The 22,303-nt window shown below is 57.6% G+C and overlaps 1 protein-coding gene across 1 annotated transcript; it reads right to left on the reverse strand.

The window, feature by feature from the left end:
• Positions 1–4,433: 4,433 nt before the first annotated feature.
• SERPINA3 (serpin family A member 3) lies at positions 4,434–13,419 on the reverse strand. Its single transcript, XM_049612226.1, has 5 exons — positions 13,326–13,419; positions 11,552–12,205; positions 9,388–9,661; positions 7,029–7,179; positions 4,434–5,707 (listed from the first exon to the last, which is right to left on the reverse strand). Exons 1-5 carry the CDS (start codon positions 13,402–13,404, stop codon positions 5,504–5,506), a joined length of 1,362 nt encoding a protein of 453 aa, XP_049468183.1. The 5' UTR covers positions 13,405–13,419; the 3' UTR covers positions 4,434–5,503.
• Positions 13,420–22,303: the final 8,884 nt, after the last annotated feature.

Consider the following 22,303-nt stretch of genomic DNA (forward strand, 5'->3'; position numbering starts at 1 on the left):
CTGAGGGATTGATGGCCACCAGGAAGGGCCTGTTGGAACCCACTGCGGTCCACCGGGTCCTCCTTCCAGAGAACAAGCGACTCTTTTATTTTTAATTAATTAATCCTTTGAAAGAGAGAGTGAGCGAGCAGGGGAGAGGAGCAGAGGGAGAGAGAGAGAATCCTAAGCAGGCTCCATGCTCAGCCCGACCCGGAGCTCGATACCATGGCCCTGGGATCATGACCTGAGCCGAAATCAAGAGTCGGATGGATGCTCAACCCACTGAGCCACCGGGCGCCCCGAGGATGAGGGACTCTCGGTGCCCATGGCTGTAGCTGCTGCAATGCCCTCCTCGGCCAGCTCAACCACAGCCGCGTGCAGCTCCCTGGGGGCCGTGGAACATCCCACACCTGGGTGTCAGAGCGGGCTTCTTGTGGGCAGTGGGGTGACCGGGGAAGCCAGCCTGTGACCTGCGGGGGATAGGGGAAGTGGCAGTAAGAGTCAGAGTGGTGGCAATAGCCGTCACTGATGGTCTCGTAGAGTAGATGCCCCCCCATCAGTTAGGTGCAGAGGCGGCGACAGTTAGTGACGTCGGGTAATGTGGCCCAGGCTGTGTGACTCTGAAGCGTCAATCCAAGAGTTGAGCTGACTCTGAAGTCAGCCTGGATAGCTGCGTGGTGGGAGGGAAGGTCCGAGAAGCTTGAGAGAGGAGAACAAGATGCGTGGCATCCTCCCTCCACTCCCCTCCATTTCCCCATCCTTCCCCCTCCCCCACATTTCCCTATCCTCCCCTCCCCCATTTCCCCACTCCCCCCATTTCCCCATCCTCCCCCTTCCCCCACAGTTCCCCATCTTCCCCACATTTCCCCGCCTCCTCCATGTTTCCCCATCCCTCCCCTCCCCCACATTTCTCCACCCATAGATCTGTATAAAATGCTGGGCAAGCGTAAGCCTTTCACCAGTAGACAGATCATCCCACGTGCACAACTTCGCTGGACCATCGCCTCTTCAAACTCCAAGCACCATCTCGTTTCCAGACACCACTTCTTTCCCCATCAGCCTCCCTGTCATTACTTCCTGTTTCTGCAGCCTGGAGGACAACAATCCTATCATACCAACGACTCTGGGTCATTATTTTCACATGGAATCACTTTGCCCGTGGTTCCCCCATCCCTGCAGGCAGGGCAGACTTTGACTCTGGTAGGATCCCGCAGTCCACCCCCTTGGGTCTGTGTCTGGACTCGCGAGATTCCCGGCAACCATGCACCTGCACGGGTCAGTGACATGGGACCCAAGTCACCCTAATCACACCTACCAGAACCTGGAGATTCCCTGATGTCTCCTTGTCTCCCCCTCCCCAGACCTCTGGTTCATTTGCTTCCCCAAGATGGATTCAGTAGGGAACATTCCTCTCTGCAGCACAGGGGAAAGTAGGAGCCATTTGAGGGGCGCTCCCTCACCTTTCCGCCAAGGTGCTTAGAGTCATGCTTTTGCCCTCTGTGTCTTCTCCCTAGAATGGCGTGCCACCCGTGGGGTCCAGGGCTCCCCCTCCTGTGCTTGGTGTCCCATCCAGCCCCCATTTCACCACCCACGACTAACTTCTTCTATTTTCTGTCTTCAAACTCGCGTTCGGAATTTTATTATTAAAACACGCTCAAGGAGCACCTGAGTGGCTCAGTTGACTGGACGTCCAACTCTCAATTTCGGCTCAGGTCATGATCCTAGGATCCCAGGATCATGGGATCGAGCCCTGCCTTGAGCCCCACGCTGACCATGGAGTCCTGCATAAGTCTCTCTCCCTCTCTCCCTCTGCCCCTCGCCCCTGCGTTTGCTCTAATTAAAAAAAAAAAAAAAACTTTTAAAAAGGAAAAATAAGCATGCTCAAGACTCTCATTATTTAAAAAATGGAAAGACAATCCTCACGTTTTCTAAATGACTCTCAAGGTCCCCTCTTCCCTGCCTTTCGATGCCAAACAACGGCGGAGCGACGTTGATGGTATAGACTCCCCTCCCCGACTGCTCATCTGCCCAGCCCCCACCGCCACTTCCTGGTCTCACCCTCCCCCGTGGTGGTTCCTGCCAAAGTCGCCTGCGGACCAGTGTTGGGACGGTTCTAGAGGACGCTCTTCATCCTTCGCCCTGGGACTGCTCGGCCCCGTTCCGTGCTGGCCATCCGTCTCTGCTGTGGCACCCTCGTCCTTGGGTCTTCACGAGACCACCCTCCTTTGCGGCCTCCCTTGTGGTCTGCTTGTTCCCTCAGACTTTGGTGTTTGGTTAAGGGCACCTCTGGGCTCTCGGCCCCACGCGCGCTCCCTAAGATACCTGTCTCCGCTCACTGTCTCAGTCAACACGCTGACCGTGCCACCCGTCTCCTTTCCTCTTACCCTCCAGATCTACACGGACATCTCTTCCGACGTGACCCACGGGCATCTCCAACCGCACGCGTCCGCATCTGAGCTCATCGCCTTCCTGCAGAAGAATGTTCTTTCTGTAATCCCGAGCGCCCAGAGCAGGGTATCGTTTCCAGCTTCCCGAGCTCCCGACCTAGCAACCTGGGTGTCAGCCTCGATTCTTTCCTGTCCTTTGCGCAACCAGCCACTAAGTCCTCGTCATGGCACCTGCTGACATCTCTCCGGGCAGCCCCCGTTCTCTGCACGCTTCCCCAGTTCCGTAGCCCGGGCTACAACATCTGGCCATCCTGCTGCTCCTCTCCCGCCCCAGCCCGCCCCCAACCACGCATCCTCCCCTGTGCAGGCAGAGCGATGGCGCTGAAGCATAACCTAGTCAGCGAGTCGCCCGTTTGTGATAGGGCCCTGTTACCCACCACTCTTCGGACAGACGCCAAAAGCATTGTGGGTGACGTCAGTGAGATGGCCAGATAAGATGCCCCTCGCTTGTATCTCTCTTTCGACAGCAAGACTTGGCACCCTTCCGTGGACCGAATGCCCTTGGGGGGACTTTGGGGTCCTGCGCCATACCCTGAGGGGCCCGGGAGGCATCTCGCCCACCCGTGTGTCAGGTAACAGTCACACCGACCTCCAGCCCTCTTGGCTGCGGTCTCAGAGTCCCTGGAGAGCGCTGACCTGGACCATCACCCACAGACAGGAGAGTCTTTGTGAACAGTCTAAGAGTCCAGTGGAAAGCTCCAGAACATCCTTGGAGCAAAAAAAAAATCCCAGTTTGGACGCACCGGAGGCAGGAAGAGGGACGGTTTGACTCCTCTCCCAGGGCGGCACCGCTTGGTGCCTGGAGAGCCCTTGTCAGCCTGTGATTTCTCCCACGGGGCGAATGAGAGCTCAGGAGGGATCGCCCGGCTTCCCCACCTGCGTGGGGTGGGGAAGAGGCCGAAGTCCCATCTAGAGGACTGAGTCACAAGTGCGCAATCTGGGGGCAGAACAGTCAGGGCTTAGGATATGGGGCCTGCTCACCATCTCATCCCCTGGGTTCATTCATTCCCTGCTTCACTCCTCAGCCCTCCCCCCTGTCCCCTCCGCAGCTCTCCTCTTGGTCCTGGGGTGACAACTCAGGCCACTCTCCCTGCCCTTCTCTTCACAGTCCGTGGCACTCACTCTGGGGGGGGCCTCGTCCCCCTCAACGCTCCCTTGCCCATCCAGGGGGACAGATCCTGACCGCTTGCTACGCCCCAGCCCAGATTTCTCTCCCAAACCTCTGAAGCGAATCCCTTGGCCGTCTCCTGCGAATCCACCCGTAACATGACATCGGCTGTCATCACCGCCTGCGAACCGTCCCTGTTCTCTCTCTCCAGCCGTGCCTTTGTCCCTTCGAAGCACCTGCCATGCCCAGCCCACACCCCTGTCCCAGGCCGCTAATCACTTCTCTGCACAGCAACCAGTGTCTGCGTTCTAGTGTGCAAACCTGCTCCCATCAGCTCCCTGTTTCAACTCCTTTAAAGCTGCCGGTGGCTCTCAGAAACCATTCCAGAACCCTCGCTGAGCCGCCAGGCCCTCAGCAGTCCTGCCACAGCCCTCTCCCCTTAGAAGCCCCTCTGCTCGCTGGTCCAAGCTGTCCCACAGCCTCCGGTTTCCTGAAAGTGCCTCCATCACCTTCCCCTGCCCAGAACACCCTCCTCTCTGTTCACTCAACCGCCTTCTACTCTTCCTCTGATTACAGCACAGGGGTCACCTCCTCCAGGAAGTCTTCTCTGACTTCCCTGAGTTCGGTGCTTTGCTCTTAGCTTCCAGAGCCTTGCTTCACCATCAGTCTTGCCCAGCAGATTCCAAGTCTGTGAGGGTCATCACTGTGAGAATCTTTTCTTCTTTGTTTATTTTATTTATTTTTTATTTTAGATTGAAAGAGAGAGGGAGGGAGAGACCATGAGTTGGGGAGGGGCAGAGGGAGAGAGAGAGAGAATTTTTCTTTAAATTTTTATTTTTTTAAGTTTATTTATTTATTTTGAGAGAGACAGAGAACGCATGACCAGGGGAGGGGCAGAGAGAGAGAGAGAGAGAGAGAGAGAGAGACAGAATCCCAAGCCGGCTCCATGCTGCCAGCACAGAGCCTGACACGGGGCTTGAACTCACCAAACCATGAGATCGCGACCCAAGCTGAAACCAAGAGTCGGACGCTTAACTGAGCCACCCAGGCCCCCCATCACCACGAGAATCTTCAAGGGCAGAATCTCTTTGTGGCTCGGAGCAGTCCTCTTGACATCTAGCAGGTTGGGATAATACCCCGCTGGCAATAATTCCTAGCTGTGTGGGCTTGGGGGAAATTACTGAGCCTCTCTGTTCCTCGGTTTCCTGATCTATAAAATGGGGCTCAGAATCACCTATAGGTTTTAACTGCAGTTGTCCTTTTATGGCTCACTTGCTTGCTGAGGGTTTCATCTGTTGGAGAGGACTCAGGACTGGTGAGGCAGGCAAGGAACTCCGGCCGGGAACCTACAAAGCAACTATTCTCCCTGGATTGGGCATGCTGGGGGGGCGCGGTAAAAGGAGGCATCCTGGAGGAGAGAAGGCCCGGGAGCCAGTGGTCCAGGGGCTATGCCAGATGTGGTCAGGGTTGGGGGTGGGGGTCCATGCGTAGACACATCTGGGCCCAGGGGAGGGAAAAAAAGTGAGACTGGAACCCGGGACAGGGGAGCCCACAGAAGAGAACCAGGCCGCAGGCTCTCCTCCCGTCCCGGGCCTGAGGTCCAGGTGGGCTTGGCCACGAGTGCCGCAAGCAGAGGGGCCCAGAGCCTGGGTGAGACTGAGCCCGGTGGAAGGTTCTGGGGCTTGGCCCCTGGGCACAGGCAGCTGCAGGGCCGTGGAGTCAGGCAGATCAGGGTAGAAAGGCACAAGGAGAGCGTCCAGTCCGAGAAAGGTGGCTTATTGCTGTCTGGAGGTCTCAGAGCCTCCGATCAAAAAGTCCACAGGCTCCCTGTGCAGGTGGAAGCCACCAGGCAGAGTCACTGTCACCGTCTAAAGGATGAGCCAGGCAGGGCCTGGCATGTGGCTCCTTGGTGCACAGAGGCCAGGCTGCGTCTGGAGAGCCGGGCACCCGGCACCTCAGAGGGGGGGCCCTAGGCTTGATTGGGGTTGGCGACTTTGCCCCAAAAGAGGATGTCCTGGGTATCTCTGCTGAGTACGGACAGCAGAAACGGTCTGTTGAAGCTCACAGTGGTCAGTGGGCCAATTTTTCCAGACATCAACATAATTTTGCTTCCCGTGGCTGCCGCTGCTTCCGTGCCCACCTCGGTCACGTCAAGCACAGTCTTGTGGACCACCTGCGGGAACGCAAGACCGTCAGCCACCGTAGATAGGGTGGGCAAGAGGTGAACAGCCTGCTCGAGAGTCCCGAGGGGGCATCTACCCTGGCCTGTCACTGTGCTGCTCAGCCAGATCTGTTTGTTTGTTCCTCCCGACGACCCTGTCAGCGGTCTTGCACAGACCCAACGCACAGATGCACAAACTGAGGCTCAGGGTCATGGAGACACAGAGGAAGGGCACCCTGATCTGAGTGCCTCTCTGTCTGAGTCCAGGGACTGTGCTGCCCCCCAAAACCACTCCATATAATGTAGAGGGAGGGTCAAGGGTCATACGAGGCATTTTTCTCGTGAGCAACTTTCTGGCAGCTTCTCGGCCTTGAAGCAGCCGCCGCAGACATCCCTGCAGACAGGAAGGGCCCCACTGGTTTTAGCACCTCTCCTGCTCCCTCTGAAATGTCCTCGGGCCCCTTGGCGACTTTGGGTGTCATGGGGCTTCACATCCCTGGACCACACGGGCCCCTCTGCACACATCTCTCCATCACCGCACCCTTTGGAAAGTGGGGCGCGGAGGAGAGCGGAAGGCTCAGACGCCCCGCTTCATCTGGGGACCTTGTTTCCAGAAGCGTAGCGCAAGGGTCCCTATATTCTCCTTTCACACCCTTGGGGCATTTCCATCACCATTGCCCCGTGGCTGTGATTATCTAGTGCCTCTCCCCTCCTCTGCCGGGCACTGCACACTGGCCGAGAACCATCACCCCCGTTTACAGATGAAAAATTGAGGGCTCCAGCACTGTAATTATTTGCCACTGTCGGCAGTAAAAGGTGGGGCACGGGGGGCGCCTGGGTGGCTCAGTCGGTTGAGCATCCGACTTCGGCTCAGGTCACGATCTCACGGTCCGTGAGTTCGAGCCCCGCCTCGGGCTCTGTGCTGACGGCTCGGAGCCCGGAGCCTGCTTCGGATGCTGTGCCTCCCTCTCTCTCTCTGCCCCTCCCCCGCTTGCACTCTGTCTCTCTCTGTCTCAAAAATAATATAAACATCAAAAAACCATTTTTTTTAAAAAGGTGGAGCACGGGATGGGGTCCACCTCTCATTCCATCCCAGCGCTCCCCGACGCGTGGCTTCCGTGTCACATTGTATGGCAAGGGGAGGTGGGGACCGGCTTTCGACACGGTTGCAGCCCAGCTCTCCCGGGCTTGCGCAAGTCCCGGGGAGGGGAGCCGGATAATGAGAAATCCAGTGACTTATTTATGCAAATTCAAGAGGACCCAAACGTCCGCCTGGCCTTTACCATTGGAGCTCAGATATGGAGGAGGAGTCGCGTACAGTTTAAAGACTCACCTGGGAAACTGCCAGGTTCCTCTCCCCCGTGATTCCCGACAGGTCGGCCTGGTTGGTGAAGACTTTCGTCACGCCCAGCTGGGGGAGTATGGTTTCCAGGTTATAGCTGCTGGAGATGGAAAACTTGGGCAGGTACAGGTTGTCTATCCACCTGGGAAAAGAGAAAGTTTAAGGTGAACCTGCCTGACCCAATGCTCACCCTCTCCCACCTCTCAGCGTGGTCTTCCCTGGTTTCCTTTCCAGCCACCTTGTTGGAAGTAAGTACTCATTTCCTCAGTTTCTTCTTCTTTTTTTAAGTTTATTTATGTATTTTGAGGGGGAGGGGAGAGAGAAAGAGAGAGAACCTGAGTAGGGAAGGGGCACAGAGAGAGAGAGAGAGAGAGAGAGAGAGAATCCCAAGCAGGCTCCGCACTGTCAGTGCAGAGCCCAGTGCGGGGCTTGAACTCACGAACCGTGAGATTATGACCCGAGCTGAAATCCAGAGACAGACGCTTAACCGACTCGGCCACCCGGGCGCCCCTCTTTTCCTCAGTTTCTTGACCCCTTGTGCCGACTCTTCTTAATTCATTAATTATCCATGCACATCTGCAAGGGCCTACGTGTGCCAGGAAGGGGGCCAGGGGCGGGGCCGTGGCGGCACCCGTGCCTGCCCTGGTCCTCCCCCGCAAGCTTGCAGGACAGCGGGAAACACACTGTCTCCGACAGGGATTCCACAGGATGCTCCACGGGCACCAGGAAGGCTTCCTGTAGGAGGCGGCGTCAAGCCTGAGTCCTGAAGGGGAGGAAGGAGCTCGCTGGGTGGAGACGGGAGCAGGAGGCAGGTGGATGGACTCGTAGGAAGGCAGGAAGGAGAGAGGATGCTTCGCAGAGTGGAGGGAGGCCTTGGTGTTGGGGATGAGCGGCCGGGTCTGGGGCTGGACGTGAAGGGATTCTGTTCGAGGGGATCCTGGAACGCGCAACTGAAGGCCCCCATCTTGGCTGTCTGGCGAGCTCCCCGAGGGCAGGGGCTGCTTCTGCTTCTGAGCGGAACTGGTGGGGAGTTCTGGGAGCAAAAGCTCCCCACCTTCACACTTCCCTCTGTCTGTTTATATCCCTCCAGGCTCTTGTCACCGCCTGGTTTTACGGTTGCCAGACGTGAGGAGGCTGCGTCTCCCATTGAACCTTGAGTCCCATGAGCAGGGAGGATATCCATTCCTCTCCAAATTCATTCATTTGTCCATCCAGGCATCCATTCATTGACTCACCCATTCCTAGCACCCATCATGGCCTGGGAATGTGCAGAGGCGTATATTTCCTCAGCGCTTTGTAAATTAAAGGCGTGTGATGAATATCCTACCCGTCGACACCCGATCATCAAGCCCCTGCCGCGCAGCGGCTGTTTGCTGTTGGAGGAAGGAAGCGTTGCAACCTGCAACATGGGTGAGAGAGCGGGGTCCCTGTGTCGTGGGGCTTCCAGGGATCTGACCCGCGACTGCCGCCCCGTGTCCCCACCGCGGGGACCGGGCCCAGGACGCTCCCTGCCTTGCTTGTCCCCTTGACTTGGGTCTTCCGCATTCCGTGTCCCAGCCCGTCTCGACCCTCAGGTTGACCCGGCCCCTGACCGCTTCTCAAGCTTATTGCGGCACTGGGCTCCTAACAGGTCCTCCTGCCTCCATGCTTGTCCTCGACGGTCAGTTCTCCACTCAGCTTCCTGGGTGGTCTTTTTAAAACAGTGCTCAGGTCACTCCCTCTTTGGCACAGATCTTGCCATGACTCCGCATCGCACTCAGAGGAGGGAGAGTTGCGGTTTCCCCGGCGTCTGCATGGCCCTGCTTGACCAGAGCCATCCCGCGGGGGCCCTGACTTCTCCTAACTCTCCCTCTGCTCCAGCCTGTCTCGCCTCACCAATCGTCAGGCAGACCAGGCTTTGCACGGAGGCTCCGCACTGGCCGTTCCCTCTGCCAGGAATGCTTTTCCCTAACATACCCACAGGGCTCGGTCCCTCACGCCTGGTCATGCCGATGCTCAGATATCACCTGCTGGCGATCCTATTTCAAATCACTAACCACCTCCTGGTGGGTTCAGTGTTCCTAATCATTTTACCCTGCTCTATTCTTCACCCCCACACCTTCATTTCTTCAGGTCCAACATACTGAACAATTTACCTATTTAAAATTAGTGCCTGGCCCATCGTAGCTGCTCAATTAACCTATGCGATGGAGGAGTAAATGGGCCAAGGGCAAGGTAACCCCAAGCCCCACGTGTGCTGGGACCGGTCCTCCCAGCACTGCAGCCCCCGCCGGGGACATCAGGGGGGTCCCGCGCGCTGGGGACACGGGGAGTGGGGGAGAGCGACGGAGGAGGAGGGAGGGGCAGTCACCTCAGCCGCAGTGAGTGTCTCCACCCCCTCAGCGTCTCTGGCTGCAGCGCGGCCTCCACGGCCTCCATCCTGCCCTCGTCGGGGAGAACGAAGAGCGCGCTGTCGTTGCTGGCGTACTGGAGCTCCACGACGGTGCAGGCCAGCCGCTCGTCCCGGAAGTAAGGCACCGCCACGTCCTCGAGGTCCATCATGGGCACCGTCACCCTCCTCCTCTTGCTCACGTGGAACTTCGCCTCGAACGTATTGTGGGGGTCGAAGGGCGTCTTCCATTTGGCTGAAGGTCAGAGGGCTCCGTGAACATGGGGCTGCCGGGCCTCTACCCCTTCTCTGCCCGGGTTCCCCGGGGGCGCACCGCCAGGCACCCCACACTGGCCTCTTAGGGGCGGCCCTGCCTGGGGGGGCCAAGCGGGCGGGCCGCCGGAGACAGGGGTGAGCCCCACAGGTCGGGACGGGGAAGGGGCCGTGGAACGAAGATCCGGTTCATTGTGGTGAGCGAGACACCTGCCGGAAGCCGGGACGAGCAGGTGCAAGAGAGACGGGGAGGGGTCAGGGAGAGAGGGGGGAGGGGCCCCGGAGCGCTGCTGCCGGGGGAGGAATGGGAAACCCCTGGCCCCCTGAAAGGGACAACGCTCGCAACCGCCAGTTGGCCACCCGGTCCTCGGCCTCGCCCGGAGGTCCACACACGCGCACAGCCTCGTCAAACGGGCTGAAACGAGGGGCCAAGTGGGGACGTGAGGGCAGGGCGGAGGTCAGCCGAGGAGAGGGCACAGGTCTCTGTCCCCAGGAGGACTGGAGCACTCAGCGGGGTGGGTGGGAGCTCCTTTGCTGGGAAAGCGAGGCCCCCCCACCCCTCCCCCACCCCCGGGCCTGTGCTTCATTGATAGAGGCACCAGAGTGGGGGGTGGGGGGGAAGCCCACCGGCTGGCGTGTCCCTGGGGAGGAGAATTTGGAGGAGAAAATCCTTGGACAAGGCAGGGTGGTAGGAGGGGAAAACACAGGAGACACAAAGAGCAGACAGGGCACATCCGGCCCACATTCATTTTATAGAGAAATCTGGTTCCGCGCCTTCACCTGCGGGGCCGGGGACCCAGCCAGAGCCCCTCCTGCAGACTTGCTGTGTCTCCCCTCAGCTCTTGTCTCTCAGACACCTGATGGCTCCCTGACTCCATGATCAGGCTTTGGGTCTCATCTGTGTTTTGTCCCCATTGGGACTGCTGCTCCCCAAGGCTGACTCTGTTTGCACTCCGTCTCTCCCGAATCTATGGGCTGAGGTCTGTGTTTGCTGGGTTTCTACCCATGGGATGGGGCACTGGACCAACCAGAATCTGGGAAGGGGTCCTGGCTGGGATATTGCCCTCCCCCAAGGCGCTTCCCCCGAATGGTGACCCTGCTGGTACCACCCTCAAGATCATAGAGGATTGGGGGTGCCTGGGTGGCTCAGTCGGTTAAGCGGCCGGCTCTCATTTTCAGCTCCGGTCATGATCTCACGGTTCGTGAGGTCAAGCCCCGCGTCGGGCTCCACACTGACAGTGCAGAATCTGCTTGGGATTCTCTCTCTCCCTCTCTCTGCCCCTCCCCTGCTCTGTCTCTCTCTGTCTCCCAAAATAATACATAAACTTAAAAGAAAAGCTTATAGGGGAGCATAAGCTCCCCTGTTATTACAGAACCCTGGGTTGGCCAGGCTCCTTACGCACTGTCTTCCTGTGTTCATGGCCCCCAGATGGGGTGGGACTCCCAGAGGCTGAGTCCCTGGGCAGGACCCAGTCCAGGTCAGAATGGTCCCACTGGTGTGGCACTGGCAGAGGGCTTCTAGAGCATTTCCAAAGGCATCTTTTCAAGGAAGAAGCTGAAGTGCCCACCCACCCAAGAGCGACTTGAAAGGGCAGCACCTGCCTTCTGGTGAGCAGGCAAGTTTGACTCTGACTCAGTCCAAGGGTTACTGGGCCCGTCCCAGCATCATTTGGAAAACCCATGCTTACAGGCAGGGAGGGACCTTGGTGCCGCGCCTCCTCCCCTCCACCCACCCCGGACCAAGGGCACCTGCTGTGTGAGGGTTTCCCTAATAACACGGTTTGCTACACCAGGCCAGAGACGGCCCCGCGGGAGCAGAACTAAGAGATCAGATCTGATCCGTTTCCTTCCAAACCCCAAGCCGGGCACTCACCTTTAAGGAAGATGTAGTTCACCAGGACCATTGCTGTGTGCAGGTCAAGGTCCTTGACCAAGTCCGCAATTTTCCCCTGGGTCCTATTCTTCACGAAGTCGTTGATAAGCTTCTCGGCGGCAGCCGAGTCCTGGAAGTTGGTGGAGAAGGCCTCGGAGGCGTAGAGCGCCCTGGCATCTTCCCTGAACTTCTCCAGCAGCTTCAGCCCCTCGCTGACAAATATGGCGTTGCCCACGCTCAGCTGTAGCTCGTCGCTGGGCCGGCTGAGGCTCTGCAGAAGGTGCCGGAAGCCCTGGTGGATTTCCGTGTCGGGGGTCTCCGTGAGGTTGAACTTGAGGCCTTCGAGGATCTCCGTGAGGGTGGTGCCGCGGGCCCCCAGGGATAGGAAAGCCAAGGCGGTGGAGATGCTCAGCGGGGAGAAGATGACGTTCTTATTGGGGGTCTTTGAAGCCAACCGCTTGTAGAGGCTGAAGGTGAAGGCGGTGTTGCTGGAGGCCAATCGGAGGCTGTCCAAGGGCGGCCCCGTGTGCTGGACCTCCTGGGTGGCTATCTCGGGGCCAAGCCTGCCCCCCAGGAGGCAGCGGACAGCGGGGCAGAGCCCAGCCACCAGGAGCCCCAAAGCCAAGAGGGGTGACATTCCAACTGCCCTCAACTCTGGAAAACAAAGCTCTTTTAAGTCTTGGAGGGCCCGATGGTGTCCCGACCGCCTCCCCCTGCCCCCCGTGTGGCCTGTGTTCTAGTCTCTGCCTCTGTTAGCTTTGTGAAGCGATGGAGGGGCCCGGCTCATAGCAGGTGCGCCTCCCCCCACACGCCACCCGCAACTCTGAAACTACCAGCTAAGCCAGAGCAACGATTCCACCGGGAGAAGGAATGGAGGAAAGATCAGAGAGAGGGGGGGTTCAAAGCCGGTGACCACAGCAAACAGGATTATGTACCTTCGGGCTCTGCCCACTCAGTCCCAGAGTCCAGAGGAGAAAAGGGCAGCTTCTGAGATGGGGAGGGGGGCTGGGGAGGGGAGGAGAGGGAGGGGCGGCCGAGGAGGGGGTCGAACCCCTTTCCATCGAGAGGCCCGGAAACACCTTCAGACAAGCACCAGGGGCCGTGGCAGTTGAATCGCCTCAACACTTTGTTTACCCTTCGGCTGCTGCAACCGTTTCTTTGGAAGCGTTAAACAGCCCAACCCCTACCCCCCCCCCCCCCCCCCCCCCCCAACCCTTTCTGGAGAAAAAGAACTTTGTTTGGGCAAGTTAGCAGGCTGGCTCTGTTTCTGAGCAGCCCGTCCTCTCGGTTGCTGCACAGACACAGCCTGCCTGTCTGTTTGGCCGGGGACGCTGGAGGGGAGAGGAGCCACGAAGCAGCCCCCACCGAGACCGCGTGGCCTCTGCCCGGAGGGACCCCGTACAACAGTTCTGTCTGTGCCACGCGGTGAGGGCAGTGCCCTGTGCCAGACAAGGGGAGGCCCCTCGGGCCCCTCGGCGGAGTTGGGGCCCTGTCGGTCCCGAGTATGGGGGTACCCAGCTGGCTAGAGTCAGAATCCAAGCGTATTGGAGGCAGAAAGGGCCACAGAAGCTCTCGTGGTACCCTTTGCAGGGGTGAAGACCCAGACCCAGAGAGAGGACTTGTCCTCAGAGGGCATGGCATTCGGGGCCAGCGCCAGAGCCGTCCCTGGCTCCCTCCTGGCTCCCTCCTGCCTCCCAGGCTCCAGGCCAACGCCTAGAACCACCCTAGAAAAGTGGGTTCCTTTGCTCCCGGCACGCACAGCGTCACGGATTACCTGCCTCTGAGCTGGATGTAGTCAGCAGATCCCAAAGCCGCCCGCCCGGAGTGCTGGGTTTTCGTGGGTGCTGACACATTTATCCCTGCAAAGAACTCCTCCCCTCTCTTGGGAAATGTTGGCAGGGACACCCAACTGTTCCGTTTTGGAGTGGGATGGCCAAAGAATCATTTCTGGTAACCTGGGTTTATTAGGCCTACTGGAATAATCCAGTTACGGGAATGGTTCCTAACTTGTTCCTTTAAAAAAAATAATAATAACACCCACCCACACACGCACCACAAAAAACAACTTTCCTTTTCCACTGTTATCTTTTACGAAATATTCGTTGAGGAACGTGTGAAAACCCAGAAAATATACAGAAGGGCATGGGAAAATACTCCCCCCCAGTTTTCATCGCCCCGCTAACACTGTGCTGTATTTCTTTTATAAGGTCACTTTTCTTGGATAGGTGTAGGCATGTGATGTGAATCTTCCTACGCAAACTCAGATGTATACTTTTAAATGCAACACCCCGGGCGCCTGGGTGGCTCAGTCGGTTAAGCACCCGGCTCTTGATTTCGGCTTAGGTCACGATGTCATGGTTCCGGGGTTCAAGCCCCGCGTCGGGCTCTGCACCGACAGCACGGAGCCTACTTGGGATCCTCTCTCTCTGTCCCTCCCCTGTTTGTGCTCTCTCTCTCTCAAAATAAATAAATAAACTTACAGAAATGCAACACTCTTTTCTTGCCAGTAGATTGATTTGCGTTTTGAGGCACCCCTCCCCCACTCGCAGATCGGGGGTGTTGGTCTGAGGACCCTGAGTGCGGGGGAGCACGTCCATCTTTGGCGAGCTCTTCTTCGTCCTGGGGTTCTGCCACTGAGAGCTGTTGGCACCTCGTGGTCTCCTCGGATCTCTCTCGAACCCCAGGCCTTTCTTGGGCTTATGAGAAAACCTTCCCCTTGATCCCTCATGGTCCCAACCCTCCCTCCATGACAACCTGTGACAGACTATAGGGTTCCACGGAGCACGGTTGGGAAACCACTGGCTTACCGGTAAGGATGCGGCTTTGGTGAGCCGTGAACCCGAGTCCTGAATGTAACCTCGCCAGCTGCGTGGCCTCAAGCAAGTGGGAATCCCTCAGGCTTAACCTCCGTGTCTCTAAAACGCTGAGAGCAGCATCTTCCTGACAGGGTGACACCAAGGGTAAGTGCCATGACATCGAGTGTCAGCTCCTTTAGGACCAGATTGTTTGTACCATGCTGTGTCCTGCTGGCCGTGAAGCACTGAGGTCGCTAAGAGTTCCGGCCCCATCGTCCCTGAGATGGTGACCTAGTGCCCTTTTAGGTTCCAAACACTTGCAGAACTGAATACATATTTTATTTTATTTTTTTATTTTTTTGAGGTTTATTTACTTTTGAGACAGAGGGAGACAGAGCACGAGCAGGGGAGGGGCCGAGAGAGACAGGGAGACGCAGAATCCGAAGCCGGCTCCGGGCTCCGAGCCGTCAGCACAGAGCCGGACGCGGGGCTCGAACTCACGAACCGAGAGATCACGACCTGAGCCGAAGTCAGATGCCTGACTGACCAAACCACCCAGGCGCCCCTGTCCCTTTATCATGTTGAGTGTTGTCACTAAACCCTGGTCCAGAGAGGCGGATTTGGGGGAGGGGAACAATTCTAGCATCTAATCTTGTGACTTGCCCAAGGACCCCTAGCTGTTAAGTGGTGCAGCTAAGCAGAGGTTGGGCAAAACCACCCCAATGCCAGATCCAGCCCCTCTCTGCCTTCCCATGCTCCAAAAAAGAGAGAGAGAGAGAGAAAATGGAAGCATTTCCACCCTTGAACATAGGAGGGAAGATGCCGATCACGGGAGAATAATTCTCACACGGGTGCTGGGGCCACTATTTTTAGAAGGCATCGCCTGTCTCTGGATCCGTGTCGGGAAGGCGGCCTCCTTTATGTGGGACGGGGTCCCAGCTGGATGGGAGCTCTGTCCCTGTCTGTCACCACCTCCCACCTGTGGCCGCGGATGGGCATGTTTTTCGGACTTGAGATGGACCCAGGTGAGCAGCCCTAGGGGAGCTGACCCTAGGGGGTCAGGGCCAAGGTCTCCAGGAGCCTACTTCCCAGGCTCAGGAAACCTGCCGGTGCAGAGCAGAGACAGGCAGAGGCCGGAAGTGGTGCTAGGCTTTGGGGCCTGCACGGCTGTGCCTGTGGCACCTGCCTCCAAGGGGAAGACGTGGAAGTTGTATGTCGAGTGCTCAGCCCCAACGCTGGGGCTGGCGGGTGCTCCCTCTGTGGGACAGTCACCCTTCCCGTCCCCGCCACGAGCCGTCGGGAAGGGATTGACTTGGGTCTTGCAGGCTCGGCCATTCTGATGCTGTTTACTGCCTTCTATAGTTACAGCCTTCTCAGCGTGGCTTCTGACTCCTGCCTTGGTGCAGGCGGTTAAAGAAAACCGTAGGAAAAAGAGTTGTGTCCCCACTTGGGCCGGGATGGCAGGGGGAAAAGAGTATACTTCTGGGGCTCGACGGGCGCCGGGGCGGATGGCGGGAATCCGAGGGTGTCCCACCTCCGCAGAGCAGGGAGGGACCGATGCCAGTTCCTTCCAGCAGAGAGTTTCTTCCTGGAGGCCGGAGAGGCGGCGCTCCCGGGAAGGTCCCCGCTCGGCCAGGCCCCTCTGGCGTCACGGCTCTGTCGCCACGTACTGGCTGGGTGACTCTGGGCTAGTTACTTCACCTCTCTGAACCTCCTTAGTCGATCGCAGCTCCGGAAAGAATTCGCAGGAGGAACAAATGGAATACTGGCTCCCGTCCAAGCCGCAGAGCGGGTCCTGCCTTCTCCCTTCCAGGCGGAGGGGCCCCTGCTCTCGGCTGGCAAAGTGCACACGGATGTCCCGCTGCCGCTCGCTGTCTGCGTTGGCGCTGACCCGGTTCTGTGCGGCTGGGGAGATGCTGGCTGCAGATCTCAGGCCCCTTTGCAAAGTCCCTTCGGCACCACCGCCCTGGCTGTGCCCCCGCGAGTCCCCAGGCGCCCGCGGGGGTATTTGGCAGAGTAGGGAGAATGCCCGCCTCTGCTCTGCAAGCTGCTTGGTCATCTAATGCTCCTCCTGTCCCTTTGACGAGGGAGCCGCTTGCCTTCATCGGCTCGCATTCCGGCCAGGCCCTCCCCGTGACGGGTGGCGGCTGAGAATTCCTGGTGAACAAGGACTCTGAGGTCAGAGCAGCCCGGGCCCCGACTTACCACCCACACCCGTGATGCACACCAACCTTTCCGAGCCGCACACTCTCCCTCTCCCCCCACCCCCTCCGTGGCGAGTGGGGCAGGAAGGCCCTTCTCACGCACCTGTTCACTGTTTCCTGTCGGTCAGTCCTGCCGCTTTTTATTTACTTATTTTTTTATTTTTTTTTTAACGTTTATTTATTTTTGAGACAGAGAGAGACAGAGCATGAATGGGGGAGGGTCACAGAGGGAGACACAGAATCTGAAACAGGCTCCAGGCTCTGAGCTGTCAGCCCAGAACCCGACGCGGGGCTTGAACTCACAGACCGTGAGATGGTGACCTGAGCCGAAGTCGGACGCTTAACCGACCGAGCCACCCAGGCGCCCCCTGCCGCTTTTTATTAAGATGCCTCCATGAGGGCAGTTACTCTGCCCGATTCTGGGGTCACAGTACTCTGGTCACCCTAAAGATGTGTCCTCAAATCCTCTGATAACGCTCCCTTCAAGAGCCAGAGTTTAATTACCCGGCCCTTGTGTCGGACTGGGGGAGTGACTTACTTATTTGTAACACGGAGAATGTGGCAGAGGGGGGAGGGTGTCGTTTCTGAGAATGGGTCATAAAAAGACAGCGGCTTCTGTCTTGCATGCTCTGTCAGTCTGTCTGTGTCTCTCACATCCCCCACCCCCCCGCCACCATGGGAAGCCGTGTCTATGCAGCCCTGCAAACGAATCCGCTCTGAAGAGCAGAGAATGAATCCGGACGTCCAGCTCCAGCCCCTGTCCGGCCTTCAGGAACGGCAGCCCCTGGCCCGGGGCCGGACTACGAGCTCAGGAGGGACCGTGAGCCGGAACCTTCCAGCTTGGCCTCTCCCAGATTTCTGACCCTTAGAAACTGTGAGGTAGTACACGGTTGTTCCCAGCCGTGAACTTTTAGGGTGATTTGCTATGCAGCCAAGATGAACCCCAGTCCACATCCTCGACCCACTGAGCTCTTAGGATCCAGGGAAGAGAGCAAACAGGGAAATCCGAATATTATATAAGGGAGCAGTTTCAGCTTCATACTCCAACCTGTGGCACAGGGCTGGTGCCCCAGTTAGCCAGAGTTCCTTCTCGCTCCCTGTTTTCAGGTAAATGTACCCATTCCTCCTTGGCCCACAGAGGCCCAGGCGCCCACACACGCCTCCTGGGAAGGTTGGAGTACTCTATTTTCCATCTGAGGAGACAGGCACAGAGCGATGCAGTAGGTTCCCGGTCGCAGGGAGCCCACACTCCTGCCCTCTCTGAGACACCGAGCGCCCGTCCTGGCTGGCCCTGGTGGTACACCGACCCCAGCCTCCAGACTTTGGCCGTGCTCTGTGCCTGCCCGTGGACAGGTCCCGGCATTCGGTCTGGAAGACACGGCTGGCGGCCCGGCGGTGATAGGTTTCTGATTTCAGCGTCAAGGGCTGTGAAGGTGGCCGCAGGCTGCAGAGCTCCGTGGCTGAGGGGAGGCCCTCGAGCGCCCCCCGCTTGCTCCCATGCCCCCCTCGGGCGGCCTTGTCTGGCCTCAGACCCTCTCCCGGGCCACAGGGACTTTCCATTCCCCTGGCAGGGGGTTGTCCGCCGGCCTGTTTCAGTCGCGTCCGTCACCTCGCCCCTCTCACCTGGGGTGCCGTGGCTCGTTCCAAGTTTCCAGAGATTTCCAGTGAGCAGAATGAGGACACCAGTGCCTGCTTGGCGTCTCTCCTTAGTGACGTCTCACCCTAAATAGACCCCCCGTCCCCGCTTCCCCACAGTCTTCCCACGTCCCAGTACAAGGGGCCTTTAGCTCCCCAGCTCAGCCAGGACCTGGGGCCATCCCCGTCCCCTCTTTCAGTCCCCTCCCCTGCTCTCTCTCTCTCTCTCAAATAAATAAATAAATAAATAAACATTAAAAAAAAGAATATGAGTCTTTCAGGGCACTCTCCTGCTTGGAGCCCTGCTGGCCTCCTTGTGGCCTCCCTGGTGCAGAAGCCCCCACGTGGTCTGGCCCTGCCCACCTCGCGGCTGGGACAGCAGACAGCGGGGGGCCCAAAGCTCACTCCTGGAACACAGCTGGCCCTGCAGAACCCACAGCCCCCAGCTTGTACCAGGAGAAGGGAGGGTTTCGGCTTCCTTTACAAACAAGGGAACCTCCCAGAACGTTCTGTCTCGGGCTTCAGTCTGATGCAATCATGGGTGAGTCCGCACCTTTGTTACACTTCTGCCCGCACGTCGTGTGGCAGGAGGCCTCCCCTGGTCCTTCCTGGTGGGACCGACCCTCCTCTGACTCGCCCAGATGTGTCCCCGCGCCTCTTCCCCTGCTATCCCTGTGACTGTCACTTCTCCCATCTCTGCCGTGAGACCTTTGGCTTCTGGCCAGTGGGGACGCACTTGCAGCTCCCTACAGATAGAGCTGAGAGTGAGCAAGCAAAAATGCCTCCAATCCCTCTGGGGCATGCTTATCCTAAAAAGTGATTTATTACCTGGGCTTCTTATTAATCGGGGCATCCTGGATGTTATCGGCAGCCCCCCCCCCCTGCAGGGCGTGTAAAGGGGCGTCCCACCCAAGGAACAGAGAAGTCTCCGGCAGTGACCTGAGGACTTGCAGAGGCACAGAATCCTGTGGAACCAGCTGGCCATCCCCTCATTCATTCATCCAACGAGAGTCCACTCCGGGCCAAGCCCCGTGCCAGGAACTGGGGTGTAGAAATGATTCAGGGCCCTCACGGACCTCGTGGTCTATAAAGAGACCCAAACACACCAAAAGACGGTACCTGTATGGCGTGGAAGCTGTTAGAAGGAGGCATGGGGAGCTGGGATTCCAGGGCCGGGCTGGGGGGCATCCGGAATGCTCCCCAGACAGGGACCTCTGGGCGGAATCCTGCGGAAGTGTTCTTTGAGCCGTCAGAGTAGACGTGAGCTCCTAGATGCACCTGGGCTTTGTGTTTTTGTTACCTGGCTGTTGCCCTGCACGAATTAGCTAGAAAATCACCTAAAAGCAGAGAGCATCTGGGCCTGTCTGCCCCTGGAGCATGAAGGTCTGCAGGCACTGAGTCTGGTGGGTGGCAGCTGCAGAGAGGAGGGGGTGCGGGGGCCTGGGGCCCGGGGCCAGCAGGATAACCCTGAGCTGTCTTGTACCAGGAGCAGTGAAGACGCAACCTTTGCACCCGCATCCGAATCTGGAGGGGGCGGGGCTTGTTAGATGCCCAGCCCCAAACCTTTCGATTCCTTGGGTGGAATCAGGAATATGAACTTTCAACCAGCTCCCCAAGTTATGTTTGAGAAACGCTTCTGCAGGGTCAAAGCTGCCTCCCTTGCCTGATTTGCTTCTAACCTTCAAACAGCCTGGCCACCGGGTGTCATTACAATCGTTTCCTCTGTGCAAGGGAGGCGTGGCTTTGCTGTGTGGGCCTTGCTTGCCCACGACCACCTTGCTCAGCACTTGTGGGAGCAGAGGCTCGGACCCACATGTCCCGACCCACCTCTCTACTCCTTCACCCCCCACTGCCCCCTCCAGATCCACCTTCCCACCCCGGCCTGGGGCCCTTACCATCTGGGAAGGAGTGAGACACGTGATCAAATCCACAGATGGTACCCAGCAGCCCCTGTGGGAGGCTGAGGAAGGAGCAGGGTCTCAGAGAAAAGACTCTGGGGGACCCCCACCCCCGACCCCCAGGCATAACCATGAATGCTCAGCTCTCAGTATAATGGCATTGGATCAGCCACTGCCCAGCCACCGCTCGCCAGCAGGCTGGGTGTGCGCGTGCATGCGTGTGCACACATGTGTGTTTGCGTGTGCAGACGTGTGCACAGACGGGTGTAGGTAGGAGTGTCTCATTATCTGTACTCCGTGTGTCTCCGTGGAAAATCACGCTGGATTCTCCCAAGGGGTCCAAGGACCCGGAATTTGGGGTCTGTAGCTGTTGCTAACTTAGTGCCGCCTCCCTCCCACCTCGTCGCTTGTGGAAAGGTGGGAGATGGTCTGTTTCGGGGTGCGGTTCCGTGGAAAACTGGAGAAGGGCCCTGATGTCACCTGTTCACCATCCCCAGTCCCTTGCAGCAGGTGACTCTCTGACTTTTTGTTAACTGAGACGAAACTTGCAGAGGGTGGAGAGCAGTGTCAGGCACGCGGCAGATGGCTTCCAAGTGCTACCTGGTATTATCACTGTCCCCCCCCCCCCACCGCCAGCACCTTGCACAGGGACACGGGTGTTGGTAGAGGCTCGAGACTCAGCTCTGTGAACAGGACACACTCTCCCACCTGTGGGTCGTTGTTCATAGTCCTTGCCAGTTCCATCCTGCTTCTCCCTCGGATCTCGGCTTCAAGGCCACCACCTCGGAGCTCCCTCCGGACCCCCGGCTGCAGAAGGTCTCCCCAGCTGTCTCTCTAGGTGCCCGTTCTCTTCCGTAAGTGGCCTCCTGCTTCTGTCTTTACAACCCCGATCCCATTCCTATCCCTTCATCTGCTTTGCTTTTCTTTTCTCTCTTCTTTTCTTTTCTCTCTTCTTTTCTTTTCTCTCTTCTTTTCTTTCCTCTTTTCTTTTCTCTTTTCTTTGCTTTTTTTCCTTTTCTTTTTTGTCACATTTTTCTAAAGAAAACAACTTTTTACGTTGAAATGACTTGAGATGCATGGAAAAGGTGTAAAAACAGTGCAGAGAGTTCCGGTGACAGAATCGTCTTGTGTAACCTTGGCATATTCATCGACGCGAAGACGTGAACGTTGGCATGGTGCAGGTTTATTTGTATCTCACCAGTTTTTCCACCAATGCCCTTTTTTCTCTTCCCGGATCCTGTCCAGGAAACCGCATTACATGTAATTTCCACGACTCCTCAGTCTCCCTCGGGCTGTGACAGTTCCCCAGGTGTCTCCGGCTGCTCGGGCTGCTGCTCAGAAGACCACAGACGGCGGCTTGTAAACAGCAGAAATGTACTTCTCACACTTCTGGAGGCTGGAGGTCTGAGATCAGGGCCAGCGTGGTCAGATGAGAACCCTCTTCCCGGTCACAGGCTTCTGGGCGTGCTGTCCCACTGGAAGGAGTGAGGGAGCTCTCTGCGGTGTCTCTTATAAGGGCACAAACTGCTGGTCGCCTAGGTGGCTCAGTCGGTTAAGCATCTGACTCTTGATTTGGCTCACGGTTCATGGGATCGGACCCCGGGTGGGTCTCTGTGTTGGCAGTATGGAGCCTGCTTGGGATTCTCTCTCTCTCTCTGCCCCTTCCCATCTCTCTCTCTCTCTCTCTCAAAGTAGATAAATAGATAAATAAACTTAAAAAATATACGTGTATACACAAATGCCATTCATGGGGGCTCCGCCCTCGTGATCTAATCACCTCCCAAGGGCCCCACCTTCAACCCCATCCAGTTGGAGGTTAAGGTTTTGACCACTTAGTCAGGGTAGCGGGCGTCAGATCTCTCCACTGACCATGACTCCCCATCCCTCCCTGGGCTCTGTTTGTAGAAGCAAGTTGCTCAATCAAGCTCAGGTTCCTTCGCACCTAACACCAACGAACATGCATTGTTTACTCCTCTTTCCTATTTTATTCTTTGTTATTTTTTTTATTTTATTGCCTGTCCACACAAGAATGGAGCCCCACCAGGGCAGGGACTTTTGTGGTGTTCTTTGCTTATTTCCAACACCCCGGATGGTTCCAGATACACAATGGGCATTCAGTAAACACCTGTGGATGAACAAATTGTCCTTGCCAGTTTACAATCCTATTTATCTGGTTGTTTACCTGGTTATGGCCAGAGCCCGCGTCTGCTGGACGCACCG

The sequence above is a fragment of the Panthera uncia genome (assembly GCF_023721935.1).
Source record: "Panthera uncia isolate 11264 chromosome B3 unlocalized genomic scaffold, Puncia_PCG_1.0 HiC_scaffold_1, whole genome shotgun sequence".
Classification (NCBI taxonomy): domain Eukaryota; kingdom Metazoa; phylum Chordata; class Mammalia; order Carnivora; family Felidae; genus Panthera; species Panthera uncia.